The 17,058-nt window shown below is 39.1% G+C and overlaps 1 protein-coding gene across 4 annotated transcripts in view; it reads right to left on the bottom strand.

Annotated features, from left to right (window-relative positions):
- LOC138214246 (RNA binding protein fox-1 homolog 1-like) overlaps nt 1–17,058 on the bottom strand; it is a 278,008-nt gene that overhangs the window by 158,166 nt on the left and 102,784 nt on the right. For 2 of the 4 annotated variants that reach the window (XM_069175651.1, XM_069175649.1), the window contains one exon: nt 1,590–1,624. The exons of the other annotated variants lie outside the window; for them this stretch is intronic. In XM_069175651.1, coding sequence (XP_069031752.1) covers nt 1,590–1,616 — 27 coding nt within the window. In that variant the 5' untranslated portion in view covers nt 1,617–1,624. The remainder of the gene's footprint in view (nt 1–1,589; nt 1,625–17,058) is intronic. 4 annotated transcript variants of the gene reach the window in all.

The following is a 17,058-nucleotide window of genomic DNA, read 5'->3' as shown; positions in this document are numbered from 1 at the left end:
AACAGCTGGAACAGATGAGTCCAGTGAAAGTAACAGCTGGAACAGGTAAGGTGAGTCCAGTGAAGGTAACAGCTGGAACAGGTAAGATGAGTCCAGTGAAACAGGTAAGGCGAGTCCAGTGGTGGTAACAGCTGGAACAGGTAAAGTGAGTCCAGTGATGGTAACAGCTGGAACAGGTAAGGTGAGTCCAGTGGTGGTAACAGCTGGAAAAGGTAAGGTGAGTCCAAAGTGCTACTGAGACAATGTAGAGGAAGAAATGGATGACATGGTCAGTAATATTTTTAGTAAGAAGCCACTAGTCACCCCATTCCCATTATCGTAGAAAGCAGAAAGACACCAGTTACATCATGTTTTACAAAGTATTAAACCTTGAATATTGTCAAGAGGACAATGATTATTTTGCTGATGCTGACTATTGTACTTCATATTAAAGTTTATCATTGTCCTGTATCGCTGCTTTTCATGCCTCACCCAAAATCTCTCTGTTGTTGAACTAAATAATCTAAATTAAGACAGCTTTTAGAGAACTATCTCAGCTAATGCAAAGTTAGCAAACTAAAGTCAGCGACGGTAAGTAAACTAGCACAGCACACTCACCTGGAGAAGACGATGGTGAACTTGATCCTGAATCATGTCGGTTGGGTTAAACAAAGATGCTCCACTTTGTGTTTCACCTCCTGGCTGAAGCTGCTGCTGTTCCTCTTGTCTCAAGTTATACAGATGAAGATGGTGGAAGGAGCCTTGTTTTTACCGGTTTTAGCCTTCTTTTAGTTCAGTCAACACGTGAGGAAATTTGGGAACCTGCACTAACTGAATCTGACACTTGTGGACTTTTTCTCAAAATCAGCCGCAGTACAAATTGGACTCGGTCCACAAACTGACAGGAAGTGATCCACAAATATGTAAAACAAGCATGACAATGGATCTAGAAACTTAATAATACAACTTAAACTTAATATTTACAGTATAAATTATGCATATTTAAAAATGCACTGTATTTTTGTGAATATTTGTGGATGGTACACATTTGTTCCATAGTTGTGCACCATGGATTCATTCCCCTGGATCAGACTGTCAACACTGACTCCGTCTCTGGTTTCCTCAGATCTCAGGGAAATCCTTCAATGAGCTGCGGTGTGATGGTACTTTGATTCTCCTTCATGACGATGCACCTGCACACACACGTTTCTCTCCTTCCACAACCCATCACCACAACTCGCTGGAGTCCAGCTGTCTGACGTCTCTCAAAAATCGTACACAAGTTTTAATGTGTGCATTCTGCTCAAGTTTCAGGTCTACAGTGAAATCACAGATGCAGCCGTCACAAAAACGTGTAAATCAGGAGCTGATATTGATCAAGCGACATAACTTAAAATACTTAATCACAAGGGTTATAGCTTTCTTTGCTCCATTCACACAGGGGCCGTCTGGAAACCTTTTGATAGACCCTGAACCTGAACCTATTTCTGTATTATTACTCCACAAGAGAATTAAGTGTATCATGAAGTGTGCACCAGTATGGAAGACTATGTAGACACACCAGCATGTAAGCATGTTTTCATATACATCCTCCTAGAGGCAGGACTTACCCTCAGCTGCTCTTGCTCGCTGCTCATTAGTTGGCCTGAAATCAACATGAGAAGAAACAATTAGCTGTTGACTGCGACCACAATCCTTAAAGGCTCTCTTCAGCAGCTATTACAACAGACAAGGGCAACTGCATTGAATTATCCACTACAGTCCTAATAGAAAAGAAATGTAAAGCGAAGCACTTGTACTCCCGTGTTCATGTTAACACAGCCACTACTTTCTGATGTCGGGCTGCATTGGGCTGTACGCCTGTGTTGTGGTCATGTGGGCTCTTGTTAAGAAGTATAATAATTAGCAAACACTGCTGTATTAAAAGCATGCTGTGTGCCTCAGGATGCAGATTTACGTCGCTGTGTGTTCATGTGCTGCTGCTCTGCAACATGCAGGCAACCACAGGATTTCCTGGACAAGCAGATTATTAAGTTGTGGAGCTGTCACTGTCATACTTTGCTGTGTCGGCTAAGCAGTTTCACAGCAGTGAAACAAGTGAAGTACTTGGTTCAAAGTGTAGTTAGTAAACTCCTCACCGTCTCATCTATACTCATCTTCAGACAGCTTTTTTTTTGCTTTCTGCTGATGCACATACATGAGCCAGATTTTCACTGCACAATTTAAAGAGGGCCATTAGAGATTTGAGGGATATCTAAAAATTAAAGATACAAAATATGAGGATTAATATTTATCTTCGTAACAGTGACTGTTTTTGTGATGTAAGAAATAACTTTTTATATATATATATAAAATATATATATATATATATTTTTTTTTTTAATTTATTTTATTTTTAAATGAAACAAAATCTTTTGATTAGATCACTTTTGACCTGTGTTGTGCATCAGACACCTCTCACGCCATCTAAAGCGTGATATAATGTCAGTGACAGTTTAACTGGCACATTTAAATAATGTGTAACATAAATAACTTTATATAAATTACATAGAAAATGGGTTGCAAATGATGAGACTGATGATATTTATAGAGGAAATATAAATGTGGAATCCTTTTTTAAAGAAAATATTTCCCTGTGTCTCACTCATCAGTGAATTACCTGCCTTCCCTCAGCTCATAAAGCACTAGCAGGTGCTTCTGTGTTTTGGATGGTTATTCTACAGCAGAAAATCTTGGAAAGTTTAAACGGTAACAGATTTTTTAGCCATCTGCTGAAGATTTGGAGATCCTGTTCTTTGTTTCTGGCGTTTCTGAAGCTGATGAGGTTTACATAGCTGTTGTGCTTTTTAATCATCTGTTTCTCTCTCATCAAGACAAACTAGTGAATCTGTTTTATTTATTTGTTTTTATCTATTAGCGATTATATTGTTATATAGGTTATTTCTTATCAGTGCAAAGAGGTTTACAGACTGCTTTGTATCATTGTGACTGGCTGTGTGTCCCAGTGGGAGGAGAGGCGTGGGCGTGTCACAGCCAGTCCAGCAGCACACTGCAGTCTTCTTGCCAATGAGCTCCACATTTTAGCGCAGGTTGAAAGCTCAGCGCAGACAACATACATGTATCCTATATTTTCATCCCCATATTTGGTACACTCTCATCAACCTCTCTAAAATCACAAGCATTTGTCATTCTTAGGCTGTTTTTACATGAATAAGCAGGTGTACAAACGTCCCTAATAAAGTGCTTGTCAAGTGAATATTACATTTAGATCCTCAAGCAGAGAAAGCCTTCTGTTTTCAAATGTCAGTGACTAAAACTACTCGGCCTCCCTGTGGGTTGCAATCGACTAATTGTATGTTACGCATTGTTTTACTCTTCATGCCAATCTCAGTTTTTTTCTAGTATTTATTTTATTATAATTATTTTTTACAAAACATTGCAGGGAAGGGAGAGTGTTATGTAGGTAATTAATGAAAGTATGTTGCACACCACTCCAAACCCTGCTGGGAATGAAAGCTGGGAGGCAGGGATGGAAACAGAGAGGGGGTGGAAAGCAAGAATGAGTGAGAAGATGCCGATTAAGCAAGAATGCTTGCAGCCCCCAGTGGGAGACTGTACCTCAACCACTGCAGTCAGCTCATAACAGACTGTGTGAGAGAGGTAGAGAGATGGAGAGAGACGGAGAGGGAGGGCATAAAGGAGATATGAGGACAGGCAATGCCTACTAGAAGCCCCGCTAGCAGCCTCTGGAGGTGACAGTGTTTATTGCATGCCACAAAGCTGCATGAAACACATACAGTATAAAGGCATCTGTGCTACTCAGTGGTAGTCATTTATTTGAAAACAGCCACTGTTTTTGAGAGACATTGTCCTGTAAGTTGCATTAATTAAGGGGAATTATGATCTGACACTCACCAGGTTGTTGTGCAAATGTTCATAAATTTCCAGAAATTGGATTTTGCATTTTTATTCCACAAGTGTTTTGTGAATATTAGGAGATAAACTGCGACTGCAGTTAATTTTTCAGTTTCTGTTATTAAACATATGCAGAAAAAGAGAGCACAACAAGATGCCACACCTCAAACACTGAAAAACAATATAGAGAAATTATGGAAATATGGCATTTCTGTAAGTTTTATGTATTAAAGTGCTGCAATTTTTTTTAATTTGTGTTGGGGGCCACTCCTCAAGAGCAATTACTAGTTTTGAGGCAACACTTGTAATGCCGCATGTTAAGTTGAGCAGTGCGCTTTAGTAGAAATATTCTTAGTTCCTTCTTTTTTTTTTGTGCACTTCTGGTAGTGGGCGGGGCTTATCAATGAACCCAGTGGCCCAGATGGATTAGGGCATCTAAAAAAACAGCATGCAGGGGTGATGTTGGTGGTGGTGAACAACAGTGAGAGACCGAACTCCTCAGCTGCTTTTGTTTTTGGCTTTGAGAACTGAAAGCAGATTACCACCAGCTTTGTTCTTCATTTTGAACCAAAAATCACCAACAAAAAACGTGAACAGAAACATTCTCCTGGCGCTAACTGGTCTAGCTGTTGTGACGAGCTCTCAACTGGTGCTAACCATCTTTGCTGATGCGAGGTAAGAACCACACAACCCACAGCCAGCCAGCTTTGTCTTCCAAATTTGCCCTTTATGTTGGGATTGAACTTGACCTGGACACATTATGAACAGGACTGCCCGCCTAACACACACCATGAATTCAAATCAAGTATGAGGGTATTAGCTTTAGCATAAACCCAACCTGCCCACCTCAGTGTGTTCACAACTTCTGTAGATAGTTTGCAGCTGATCAAGTTCATGAAAATGAAGAAGTGGAAGTGTGCTACCGCTAATTGGTCAGCAGCTAAAACGTCATAGTCTTCTAGGAGTTGAGCATTTATGTCAGGGATGGCTGCAATTACTTATTATAGGCAATCTGGCCTCCATCCTGCTCAGCTCTCAACTGGTCAAAAGCAGATTCTTCCCCTTCATTGCAGGATCAGACTTATCAGGTTTACAAACTGCTATATATAGTCTCAAAATGTTCTACAGTCATGCTTTTTACATGCAAATTTCAAATGGAATCGTTTCAGTAACCTTTAATTACTGAAAGGCTCTCATCAGATTCTCCCCACCGCAAGATTTGGAAGACTGGGAAACATTTACACAACGATGTCAGACAAATCTGTTTCAACCAGGTTGAGCTTCAAGGCATGATTGAAACATACGATCGATCGATCTATCTATCGATCGATCGATCGATCGATCGATCGATCGATCGATCGATCGATAGATAGATAGATAGATAGATAGATAGATAGATAGATAGATAGATAGATAGATAGATTTCTCCAACATCACACTGATCTCTTGCTACCTCTTCTTAAATCCAAAAGGTTTAAGGAAGCAGCACAGAGCTGATGTTTCTGGCAAACAACCATTTAAAACGTACAAGTCCAGAACCTTGGTAAACAGTCTAGACTCGCACTATGTTTTACATCTAAAAACTTTAACAGTCTACAATCTGTGGTTATTACAACAGTCACAGCTCCCTACTGTCTAGTGAATATTCAGGAAGAGTTTGTGTGCATTATCCTGAAAAAGCCTCACACTCATTAGCTCCTCTCATGAAGCAGCTGCCTGCTCCTTTCTCTCACTCTTTCTGCCTTCCACTCTTGGCCATGGGAAAGAAAAGGGGAGCATACTTTATAGTGACAGGCGGAGCAGCCAAATACCAATAGAGAATACATCAGCTTGGCAATTATTGGATTATCTCACGCTGATATCATTACCGCCGAGCATTCCCTCCAATCATTGATTGCATTTTTCAATTTACTTCACCATTAATGTGAGTGGCCTGACTGAACAATCTTCTGATGAGTCCATGGCTCAGTCGATAAGTCCCGCCCCTCAGGTGCTTGTCAAAGTGTGCGCGCATGCACGCGTGTGCAAGCATGAGTGCATATTAGCATGTGCCACAAAGTGTGTCGAATACAAGACTCAGCCCTAGTTTTTCATTCCCCTGATACTTAAGAGGCGACCGAGTCACAGAGGCAGAGAAAACAGCGCGGGCTCATAATGTAGAAATATTGACCTTACATGGAGGTCAGTCATAGTCTCGTTATGAAGCAAGTCAGTATAAACAGGGCTAAGCAACAACATGTGCTGGGTTTGTCAGACAAAACACAGTTCTTGTCGAAATGCATCAGGGAAGAGTCAATCTCCATTAGACCAAATTAAAGTTCAAACTTTTGATACAGCCTTCATTCGTGTTGTTCATTGAAAATATGTCAAAAATTGTAGCTAGGGGCACAGTGATATATGTACTCGTCTCACACCACTTGCGACACAACCTTGTATTTTGGGGACAGCCTCATATGGTTTGTTCTGCTGTGTTGACGAGGATTAGCGTAGTAGACAGTATTCTTGTCACTATACAAAATATAGTACAAGGCCGAGGCTTTGGCAATATTTACCCACACAGTAGATGTACTATCTTGCTGTGGAAACTTTGTATCAACACAAATATTAAGTTATGTGTAAAAATGAATAAGACAATATCACAAACACGAATGCAGAATCATGAAAATAACTCTCAAAGTCTACTTGATTTCTCCTTCTCTGAAACATTCTAAATGTTACACTATGATGCATCAGTCTGCATCTCTGTCAGTGTTCACTGAGTCTCACACTAAAGCTCCAAATAATCATCATAACCAAACCGTGACACAATCCAACTCCCTCCACAACTTTACTCCAGTGGTTCTCAACCTTTTTGAGTTGCGACCCCCGGAATAGTTTTTTGACAGTCATGTGTGCTTTTAAACTGTGATGTCACCAATGGGCCGTTTTGGAGGTACAGCTACAGTCAGCGGGGCGGGACAAGAAAGCAGATAAGTGCAGTAAAGAGATTTAAAGTTAGCTATCTAACCCGTTATTTCATCAAACTTGAAAAATAGAAGCAAACTGATAGAAAACCACACTAAGACAAACTCAACAAATTCTGGGATCATTTTCTTGCTAAATTATTGTCTGTTAATGTTGATCCATACAACCTCACCACAATGAGTTGGAGTGCCGACCCTGCATTGCTCCCTCCAACCTCATACAAGGATATTACCGACTACCTCTTATGGTATAAGTGTGTTTAACCGTGAACGATTCGAATACAATAATTCCATTGAAGGCCATGACCATTTCACTAACGACAAGGTGCAGGATTTGATAACATTTTGAAGCACTGTGAACACAGTTACTGTCACATGCAGATGAAGTACACAATGAACAAATTTGTCATTCTGCAGACTTTACTGTTCAAATGTCAAATAAAATTCTAAAATGTAAAACATCCATTTATATCAGTTTGGTTTTCTTTAGTTGCTCTTGCTTACATCGTCTTGCAAACCTTTCTGTGTCTGTGTGTCTGATGTCATTGAGGCCCAGATGTAGGGATGTTACCTTGTCTCGGTCTGTCTCCATCATTTCACATGAAAAGGTTTTTTTTGTTCAAATTAGACAATTGCGAGCCATTTGACAGCCACAGCACCAGATGAACCCGTTTCAGCTGCCCTCTGAGCATGTCATTTGGTAAAACTTAACAACACATCCATACAATATTTAAAAATTTCCCCTCGGGGATTAATAAAGTATATACCTACCTACCTACCTACAATGTTAACACTGGCTACTTTAAAAGAGATAAAATGAGTACATTTAGTAATATTACTTAAACAACAAAAAAGGGTTTTACTTTGTTTTATGATAATGCTGAGAATAAACAAACATTAATGGATATCTTGGCAAAAGTCATGGTTTTGCGTCTCACTGCTGCAACCAAGGACATCCGACTCTTTTTTTTATCTCAAACAATTGACAACAAAAGAGCCTTGAGAACAGAATACCTCCAAAATGTGGAATTTTATTGATATTTCACTTCAGTTATTGCAAGCGTTGCATCATCTGTCAGAAACTAGATTTTGACCTAGTTTTCTCCGCAACTACTGGAAATTATCTTGTGACCCCCCCCCCAGGTTAAGAACCACTGCGTTACACTATATAAAGTCAGGAGTCTGACCATATCACAAGAAATAACGGCTCAATCTGTAATCTGAGTGAACAGGGAGATTCCTCCCTGAAATTCTTTTTCATGTTGATCTATAAGATGTATTAAAACAAAAGCATATACTCACTGAGCACCGTATTTGTAACACCAATTATTAACTTGGTAGGGCATGCTTTTATTCCTAAAACAACCTCAGTTCTTGCTCTCACGGAATCAACAGGATGTTCGACATCCCAACATAAAGCGTGAAATAGACACGCCAACCCACTACAGCAAAACCTGAGACAGCCACGCTTTAGCCTCTCTAGTCGTGACAAAGAGACATTAGTTAAATATCAAAGTGAATGAAGAGCACCATTATGTTAAATTCAGGTGCTGGAGCGATGTTTAGGAATGAGCATGAGTAAATTATGCAAAGTTAAAGCTCCCGATGCAATTCATTTATTAACAGCACAGTTAAAGAGAAATGTGCTCAAAACATCACTGGTGTTGTGGTGTTAATAAATAAACTGCATCTGGAGCTCTGAGAGTGCATAATTTACTTTCCAATCATTATTAAAATGACCTAAGCTGCCATGCATAAATTTCCCTAAACTTTGATGCGCTAATGCTACTGTGTCACCCTCCGTGGCCCTGAATGGCGAGGTAGATGACTAAACCAGATTACTACATGAAAAGGCTTTTGAACTGTTACCCCTGTATGTGTCATTTAATTTCAATTAATTTGTATTTAACCCGAGTTGCGCTTTATATTATATGGCTGAGACTGGCTACTATGTCATGACGCGTGTCAACTGTCTGCTTCACATCCAATTCAATCAATAATAGTCAGCTCAATTCTGAATATGATTACCTGAATTAGAAGGTTGTATACAAAAAAATATCCTGTTTTAATTATTAATGCAAGTGGGATGAAGTTCATATAGACGACACCTGTCTGTGGGAACTGTCTTTCTTTCTTTTTAATGATGACTTGCTTTTCTGCTTTGTCAATGAATGGAACTATACAGTCGGTCACTTCTAAATAGCAAGTAGCAAGTATGACCAGTCCTGCTGTTTTTATAGAAAGAACAGGCTCAGATAGCACCGTTTCAGAACTGATGCTCTTGGACCATCAAATGTTGAGACAGAGAAACATGCACATGTTTTGGATGTGAACACAAGGCTTTTTACCCTCCTTCTCAATGAACAAAGCCGTCAGATGCTTCTCTTTTTTATTTCCCTAATGCATTTCAGGGCACTGTCACAGAAATGTGCAATATCCTTGTCATTGCTCTGTGCCTCACACTGCACAGAAGCGAAGATCATATTTAAAAGCATCACTGTGTGCCTACAGCATATGTGATGCCCACCAATGTGGGATTACATTTGAGTATGTATGTATTTGGTGTTACTGTCCTTAATAATTTGAGATGGTAGCTGTGTTTTCCTTTCTTTTGAAGATTTCCACGATTTGCTTATGAGCCATCTATGAATATAAAGACAATAATATGTTAATATAAAGTACATTTGTATCCAATTAAGTTTTCATTAACTAATTCAAAGAACAAATGTATTTCATGATGTTGATTTCCTTAATGTGTATTTGCAGTGTAGGTTAAGAATGTGTCAGAACTTCAAAACTTGCTGTTTGCTCGTCAGTGTCAAAAAATACTTTCATTTAAAGTTGAAAAAGTTGTTACTGTTGTCGACCGAGAGAAACAAGGATTATGGTGGTGTGTTTTAGTGAACATACAAGAGGTCAAATATTACCTTGGGACACATGACTCCAATATTTACTGTAGGTTTACATCGTGGCTGACTCCATAAAAGTTATTTGTTGTGTTTAAAGTGGAAAGTATTTTAGACTAAAACCTATAAATGACATGTAACCATTTTTATGAGGTAACTGAGTCGTTTTAAACACTATGGGCCTGATTTACAAAGATCTCAAATAACGGGTACTAAATTGCGTTTTCCTTCTAAAAGTTTGCACATTTATTTGTCACCTGTTTTGCGGCTGATTTACAGAGTAATTGCGTCACTGATATCAGGTGCAAATTTCTGTATTTAAATGAGGGTTTGTGTGTTAAAGTGATTCCAGCAATAGAAAACAGAGCGACCGCAAAAGGGAAAGTAAATCTGATCCCATTGAAATTAAGAAATATAAATATAACAAGAACAAAACACTTTATAGAAGATTATCAGCAAGAAAGTAAATAATGTAGTAAAAACAAAAAGGAGAAAAAAGTCTTCCTAATAAAACGAGAGGAGGACGGTGGATGAGATCCTCTAACAAACAGAGATCAGCAGGTCCAGATCTTTCTGTGATGAGCAGCTGATGTTCCATTGAGTTCCTGGAGGTCTCGTGAACCTGATGAAGCTACCTGTGAATTCTGCAGGACTCATTCAGGATGTGACAGCTCACCTGAATAACAGGACTGGAGGGAGATCCAAGCAGAGAAACGCTGGAACCACCCAGAGGCAGCAAAATGCTGAGTCGGAAGAAGTATTTTAATTGCTGGTATTTCTTGGCTCCTCCTTGTTGTTGGCTGTCAATCATCATTCAGTTCATTCAATAACTCAGAAATATCATCGCTGACAAACGATATGTCTGAATAATGTTTCCCTCCGTCATCAGAAATGTTTAACGGGTGTAAAACCTGGTTCTCTACGTATTCTCTGGTTTCCTGCGTCTCCTTCACAATAAGAGCAGCCGTGTCTCCTTCACAATAAGAGCAGCCGTCTCTCCTGATGTTCATCTGATTAAAACCTTCAGTCATACTAAAATACACAACCATCACTTCTCCTGTTTCTACTTCCAGTTTCAGTAAATATCGTTGCAGGTGATAAATGGTTCTATTTGCATGTTTCCTCTCAGTATTTTACACCTTCAGGTAGAAACACCCAATATTACATATGATGCAGGCAAACAGGCAGAATGGACAACGTGTGTTAAAGTGCACATTTGGAAGATGCAATCCTCACTGCACGTCGTTGGTAAATCTGCTTGGACATTTTTTTGTGGGTGGTGTGAAGTTTGCACCTGATTTTACACACAAACCTTCAGTAAATCAGACCCGATGTGTATTAGGAAGAGAGACTGGCAGGCTACCCACTTAAATGTTCAGAGATGAAAAGTACAAGTTGTCGGATATTTAATGCAGTCCATCCAATAGTAGTCACAATATTTGACTTAACCTGCTGGTGGAAATACTAGAACTATCAGGAGACTGCAAGTCATTAGGATTTATTGTTTGAGAATCACTGTCTGGTAATTGGTGGTGATCCTTTTAGTTAATTTTGAGATATTTCCAAGAAAAAAATTATAATTTTGACCCGCTCATTGCACTGTAGAAAAAAGTCAGAAGATCATGGACTTCCAGTGATTTGGGAGACATCTTGTATCCAATAGTTGAGTTTTTTAAATGTAAAATATTTGCAAATTCATAGATTCAGTTTTTAATTTTAATTTTTAAAGGGCAGGAGGTGTTCCATTATGTCATTTTAAGTGTTTTAACCAGGACCATTTACTTGTTTAATGGGAAAAACATGTCAGACGCAATTGTAAAGAGCAGAGGTTTTTTTTTTAATAAATCTTAAAAAAAAATGCTTGGAGAGCATGTGATTATAATTTATGAAGTCCTATTTGAGTGAAACATTGACAGATTTCAAGACGTAACGCTGCATAGATGTCTGTAGTACTATGCAACAGGGCTGTACAACAGTTATCACAAAGGCAATGATTATATGTTTTCTTGTGATGACACCAAGCTATCAAAACAAATACAATTGTGACACTAAGTAATGTGTGCCATTCAGTTGGTCAATGGAGTTTGCCAGAAGACATCTGAGCAAAGTCTGAATGGAGGAACAATCTAGAAAAGCATTACATCAAATCAGCAAACCTTGACTTCCCACGACAATGTGAATATTACTGTTGCTTTTTATTCACTCCAGTTTCCCTTCTGCTTTGTCAGCATTTATGACGGCTTTACAGTTGCCAGTAACATTTGCCGCAGGATGGATGCTGTTTCAAGGGAGACAGCTCATCAATATGAGGGATGACTACTGGAGCCAAAACTGGACCTAGTGAGAAACACACTTGCTGTCTCTGACAGAAAAGTGTGTTAATGTCTGAATCTGTAAAACAGTTCCCAGAAAGTCTACCAAACCCGCAGCCCTGACCAGTTCTCAAATCCAAACATCCCATCTGTTGGTCTTAAAGGTCTAATCTAGTCAAAATCAGTCCCAGAATGATATTTTGTCCCCAGCACAAGCAGATGCTGCGTCGTTACCCAGTTGATTCCTATTTAACATCTTTAACCTCCTCTGTGTTTTGTGTTTAAATAACAAATGGTAAAATAAAGGTAACCTTTTAGTGCATAGTGGAAAAGGGCCATCAGTGAGTCAGAGAGTAAAGCAATGAGTTGCTAAATGGGAGCATGAATTACTGAATGAGTAAGTAAATCCCAGTAAGACCCAGGAAGAGAGCTGCAGCAATAAATGGAGCTTCCAGGAATTAGGGTGAGGTCAGAAGACTAATGGACGCATATGCTCACTCACTGTATGTACCACCACCCACATACACCAACAGCCACTTCCAATCTTTCCACAGTGCTGTTGATCAATCTGGCTGAGATGGTAGCATTTTAACCAGCGCAGTTCAGCTGACAAATACTTTGAATGCCTGCTGCTGAGGCTGTTTTTGTGAATCGACGTGCAGAGCAATCATAGGCGTGGCCAACTTTTTGGGTAATTTGGTACGCAAGAGTATCTCTGGTGCAGCGTGGCACAGTGGTAAAGTAGGAGGAATCTATTTGCAATTTAATATGGGTTTACATGATTTACAAATGACCACAATCTTTTTTTAATTTACATTTTACACACTGTTCAAACTTGAGTAGGAACAAGGTTGCATAAATAACACTTCCCTTGCTGGTACGAGAACCACTACTCAGTGTAGAAAGCAAATCAATGATATTAGACTAAGGAATAAAACAAAAACGTGCACCTAATATTTTCCAAAAACTTAGAATTATGTTTATATTATTTTTTACATGAATTAAAAGTCAAAGCAAACAAAGAACAGGCATCCAATATGGTGCAATCCAGTGCTGGAAAAATGTTGAGGGGTAAATGGGATTAAATTAAGCAAACTCAAAGCTCCCAATGCAACTCATCTATGAACAAAACTGACACAGAGCAGTGTGCTCCAAACATCACGGATGTTGTGGGGTTAATAAATCAACTGCATCAGGAGCTTTGAGTGTCATTATTTACTTTGGAATCATTAATAAATGGCCTAAGCTGTTAACCTTTCATCATACCTCGTGGCCTTGAACAGCTGGCTAGATTACTAAACTGCATGAGTAGGTGAAAGGGCTTTGGAATAGTCATTCCTTTGTATGGAATTTCATTGCTTTTAATTTGTTACTGATTTGCCTTTTATATAGTGGATAGGTCTTTTCATGTGTGCCCTCGCCCACTAAAGCCACGTAAATAGTCCTCCGTCAGCTGCGTTGTACTCAGACAAGCGAATTTGACACCACACCACTTTACTGATACGCCCTGTGTTGCGTCGCTCCACCCATCTCGCTGCAGCTGGGTTCATGCAGGGTGACAAAAATATCAACTCGAATGCGGCAAAATGCAAATGCTCCCGCATTTACGCTTGGACCAGCTTTGGGCTGGTACAAAATAAGGCCGAACATTTGAATTAAATAATCCCCAGCATTATTTAAGACTTTTCAAAATCAGTACAAAAACTTTTTTCCAGAATTAATATTTCATAGATCACGTACAATTTGACTTAATCATAAGATGAAGCAAAATTTGTCATGGAGGTTAACGGTCAGTGAGGATAAAAGAGGGTCATCCAGCATCTTTGAAGAGCACATTAAGTGTTCATATGCGAACAAACTGCACTGAGTAATTAAGGAGGTTCGTTTATCCTGTAAAAAGAGACAACAGCTGTTTACAGCCAATACTACAGTTGACCTGCTTGGAGAAAAATACGGCTTTTTTGCTTAATAATTGCACGTGAATAGCACTCCCTGCTGCCAGTATATACCATACAGTGGTGTGAAAAAGTGTTTGCCTCCTTCCTGATTTCCAATTTTTTTTGCATGTTTGTCACACTTAAAAGGTAGGTAGGTATTTACTTTATTAATCCCCGAGGGGAAATTTTTTTCGCTACAGCAGCATACAGAAGCAATAAGATAATAATAGAAATAATAGAATAAAATACTAGAATATAATAATAGAAAAACAATAAAATAGCAGTAAATAGCAGTAAGAAATATAAAATATAAAATGCAGTTTATACAGTACATTATATATCTATATATATTATATACAAACAAATCAAGAACACAGTCAACATATATATATATATATATATATATATATATATATATACAGTACAGTATATATCTATATATATTATATACAAACAAACCAAGAAACACAGTCAACAGTATTATTGTACTGTGATGGATTTTGCCAGAGGTGAGTTATTGTACAGTCTTATTAGCAGGAATGATCTCCTGTATCTGTCTTTTTTTTTCTTTTTTTTTTTTTTATGTTTCAGATCATCAAACAAATTTAAATATTAGTCAAAGATAACACAAGTAAACACAAAATGCAGTTTTTAAATGAAGGTTTTTATTATTAAGGGAGAAAAACAATCCAAACCCACATGGCCCTGTGTGAAAAAGTGTTTGCCCCCTCCTGTTAAAACATAACTTAACTGTGGTTTATCACACCTGAGTTCTATTTCTCGAGCCACACCCAGACCTGATTACTGACACACCTGTTCTCAATCAAGAAATCACTTCAACAGGACCTGCCTGACAAAGTGAAGTAGACCAAAAGATCCTCAAAAGATAGACATCATGCCGAGATCCAAAGAAATTCAGGAACAAATGAGAAAGAAAGTAATTGAGATCTATCAGTCTGGAAAAGGTTCTAAAGCCATTTCTAAAGCTTTGGGACTCCAGAGAACCACAGTGAGAACCATTATCCACAAATGGAGAAAACATGGAACAGTGGTGAACCTTCCCAGGAGTGGCCGGCCGACCAAAATTACCCCGAGAGAGCAGCGACGACTCATCCAAGAGGTCACAAAAGACCCCACGACAACATCCAAAGAACTGCAGGCCTCACTTGCCTCAGTTCAGGTCAGTGTTCATGACTCCACCAGAAGAAAGAGACTCGGCAGAAATGGCTGCATGGCAGAGTTCAAAGACCAAAACCACCGCTGAGCAAAAAGAACATTAAGGCTCGTCTCATTTTTACCAGAAAACATCTTGATGATCCCCGAGACTTTTGGGAAAATACTCTGTGGACTGACGAGACAAAAGTTGAACTTTTTAGAAGGTGTGTGTCCCGTTACATCTGGCGTAAAAGTAACACCGCATTTCAGAAGAAGAACCTCATACCAACAGTAAAATATGGTGGTGGTAGTGTGATGGTCTGGGGCTGTTTTACTGCTTCAGGACCTGGAAGACTTGCTGTGATAAATGGAACCATGAATTCTACCGTCTACCAAAACATCCTGAAGGAGAACGTCCGGCCATCTGTTCGTGACCTCAAGCTGAAGCCAACTTGGGTTCTGCAGCAGGACGATGATCCAAAACACACCAGCAAGTCCACCTCTGAATGGATGAAGAAAAACCAAATGAAGACTTTGGAGTGGCCTCGTCAAAGTCCTGACCTGAATCCTATTGAGATGCTGTGGCATGACCTTAAAAAGGAGGTTGGTGCTGGAAAACCCTCCAATGTGTCTGAATTACAACAACTCTGTAAAGATGAATCGGCCAACATTCCTCCACAGCTGGAAAAGACTCATTGCAAGTTATCACAAACGCTTGATTGCAGTTGTTGCTGCTGAGGGTGGTCCAACCAGTTATTAGGTTTAGGGGGAAACACTTTTTCACACAGGGCCATGTGGGTTTGGATTGTTTTTCTCCCTTAATAATAAAAACCTTCATTTAAAAACTGCATTTTGTGATTACTTGTGTTATCTTTGACTAATATTTAAATTTGTTTGATGATCTGAAACATTTAAGTGTGACAGACATGCAAAAAAATAAGAAATCAGGAAGGAGGCAAACACTTTTTCACAACACTGTATGTACTGAACAGTATTCAGAAACACAGAGGAATTTGTTTTTAAATCACCTGCCTCACATTGTATTTCCTCCTCCAAGCTCTCTCTTATTTTCTCCCTTTATCACTCTTTTTCACTCCCTCTTTATTTCTTTTTCCTCTCTAATGCATGCCGTCCGGTTCTTTCCTTTAATACATCAATATACTATTGTGCAGCGGCTGCCATTTTCTGACGCAAATTATCTTCCCAAATGGGGATGTGAGATGCTGTGCCTCCCTGCGCAATCCTTTATTGATCGTTCAGTCTCATAAAAGCAGAATGGGCGAGGGCTGAGAAATAATGAAAGAGAGACAGACAGAGAGAGAAGGCAGGCCATCTGTGCTGACAGGGAGTTATTTTCCACAACTGAGAGGTTAACTTTGAGTCAGTATTTTGTATTGTGATTTAACAAGCACTTGTATCAAAGTGGCTTGTTGGTTGGTTCTTGGACAATGAAACTTTCCACCCTTCACGTTGCCTTTTGTTTTATTACTGATAATTTACTCACTTTTAAAATGTAACATGTTCTTTTACCAAATCAGGAAAATAGCACGGTTGAAGGCTCAGTCATTATCAACATGAGGTCTGTGTGTTAAGAACAGACCTGAGGTGTGCTTAGGATAAAAACTGGAAGAAAGGAGAAGGTGCGAGTCTACAGTATAATTACATTAGCATCGTTACTGTTAGCGGATTAGGGAAACTGTCGGTACATGCTTCAATGGAAGTGAAAGTTTGTGCCAAATTTGAAGGAAATCCTTCCTGCTATTATTGAAATATCACATGCACGAAAACGGAATGGATTACCTGACCACATAATGCCTCCAGATGGTTCTATCACCAGCATAAAATATGGCAAATGGCCCCACAGTAGATATGGAGACCATAGTAATTATTA

Source organism: Embiotoca jacksoni, unplaced genomic scaffold, assembly GCF_022577435.1.
Source record: "Embiotoca jacksoni isolate LCO1_2020_lvr unplaced genomic scaffold, fEmbJac1.0.p SCAF_69, whole genome shotgun sequence".
NCBI lineage: Eukaryota > Metazoa > Chordata > Actinopteri > Embiotocidae > Embiotoca > Embiotoca jacksoni.
This window is presented reverse-complemented; position numbering and strand designations above follow the sequence as displayed.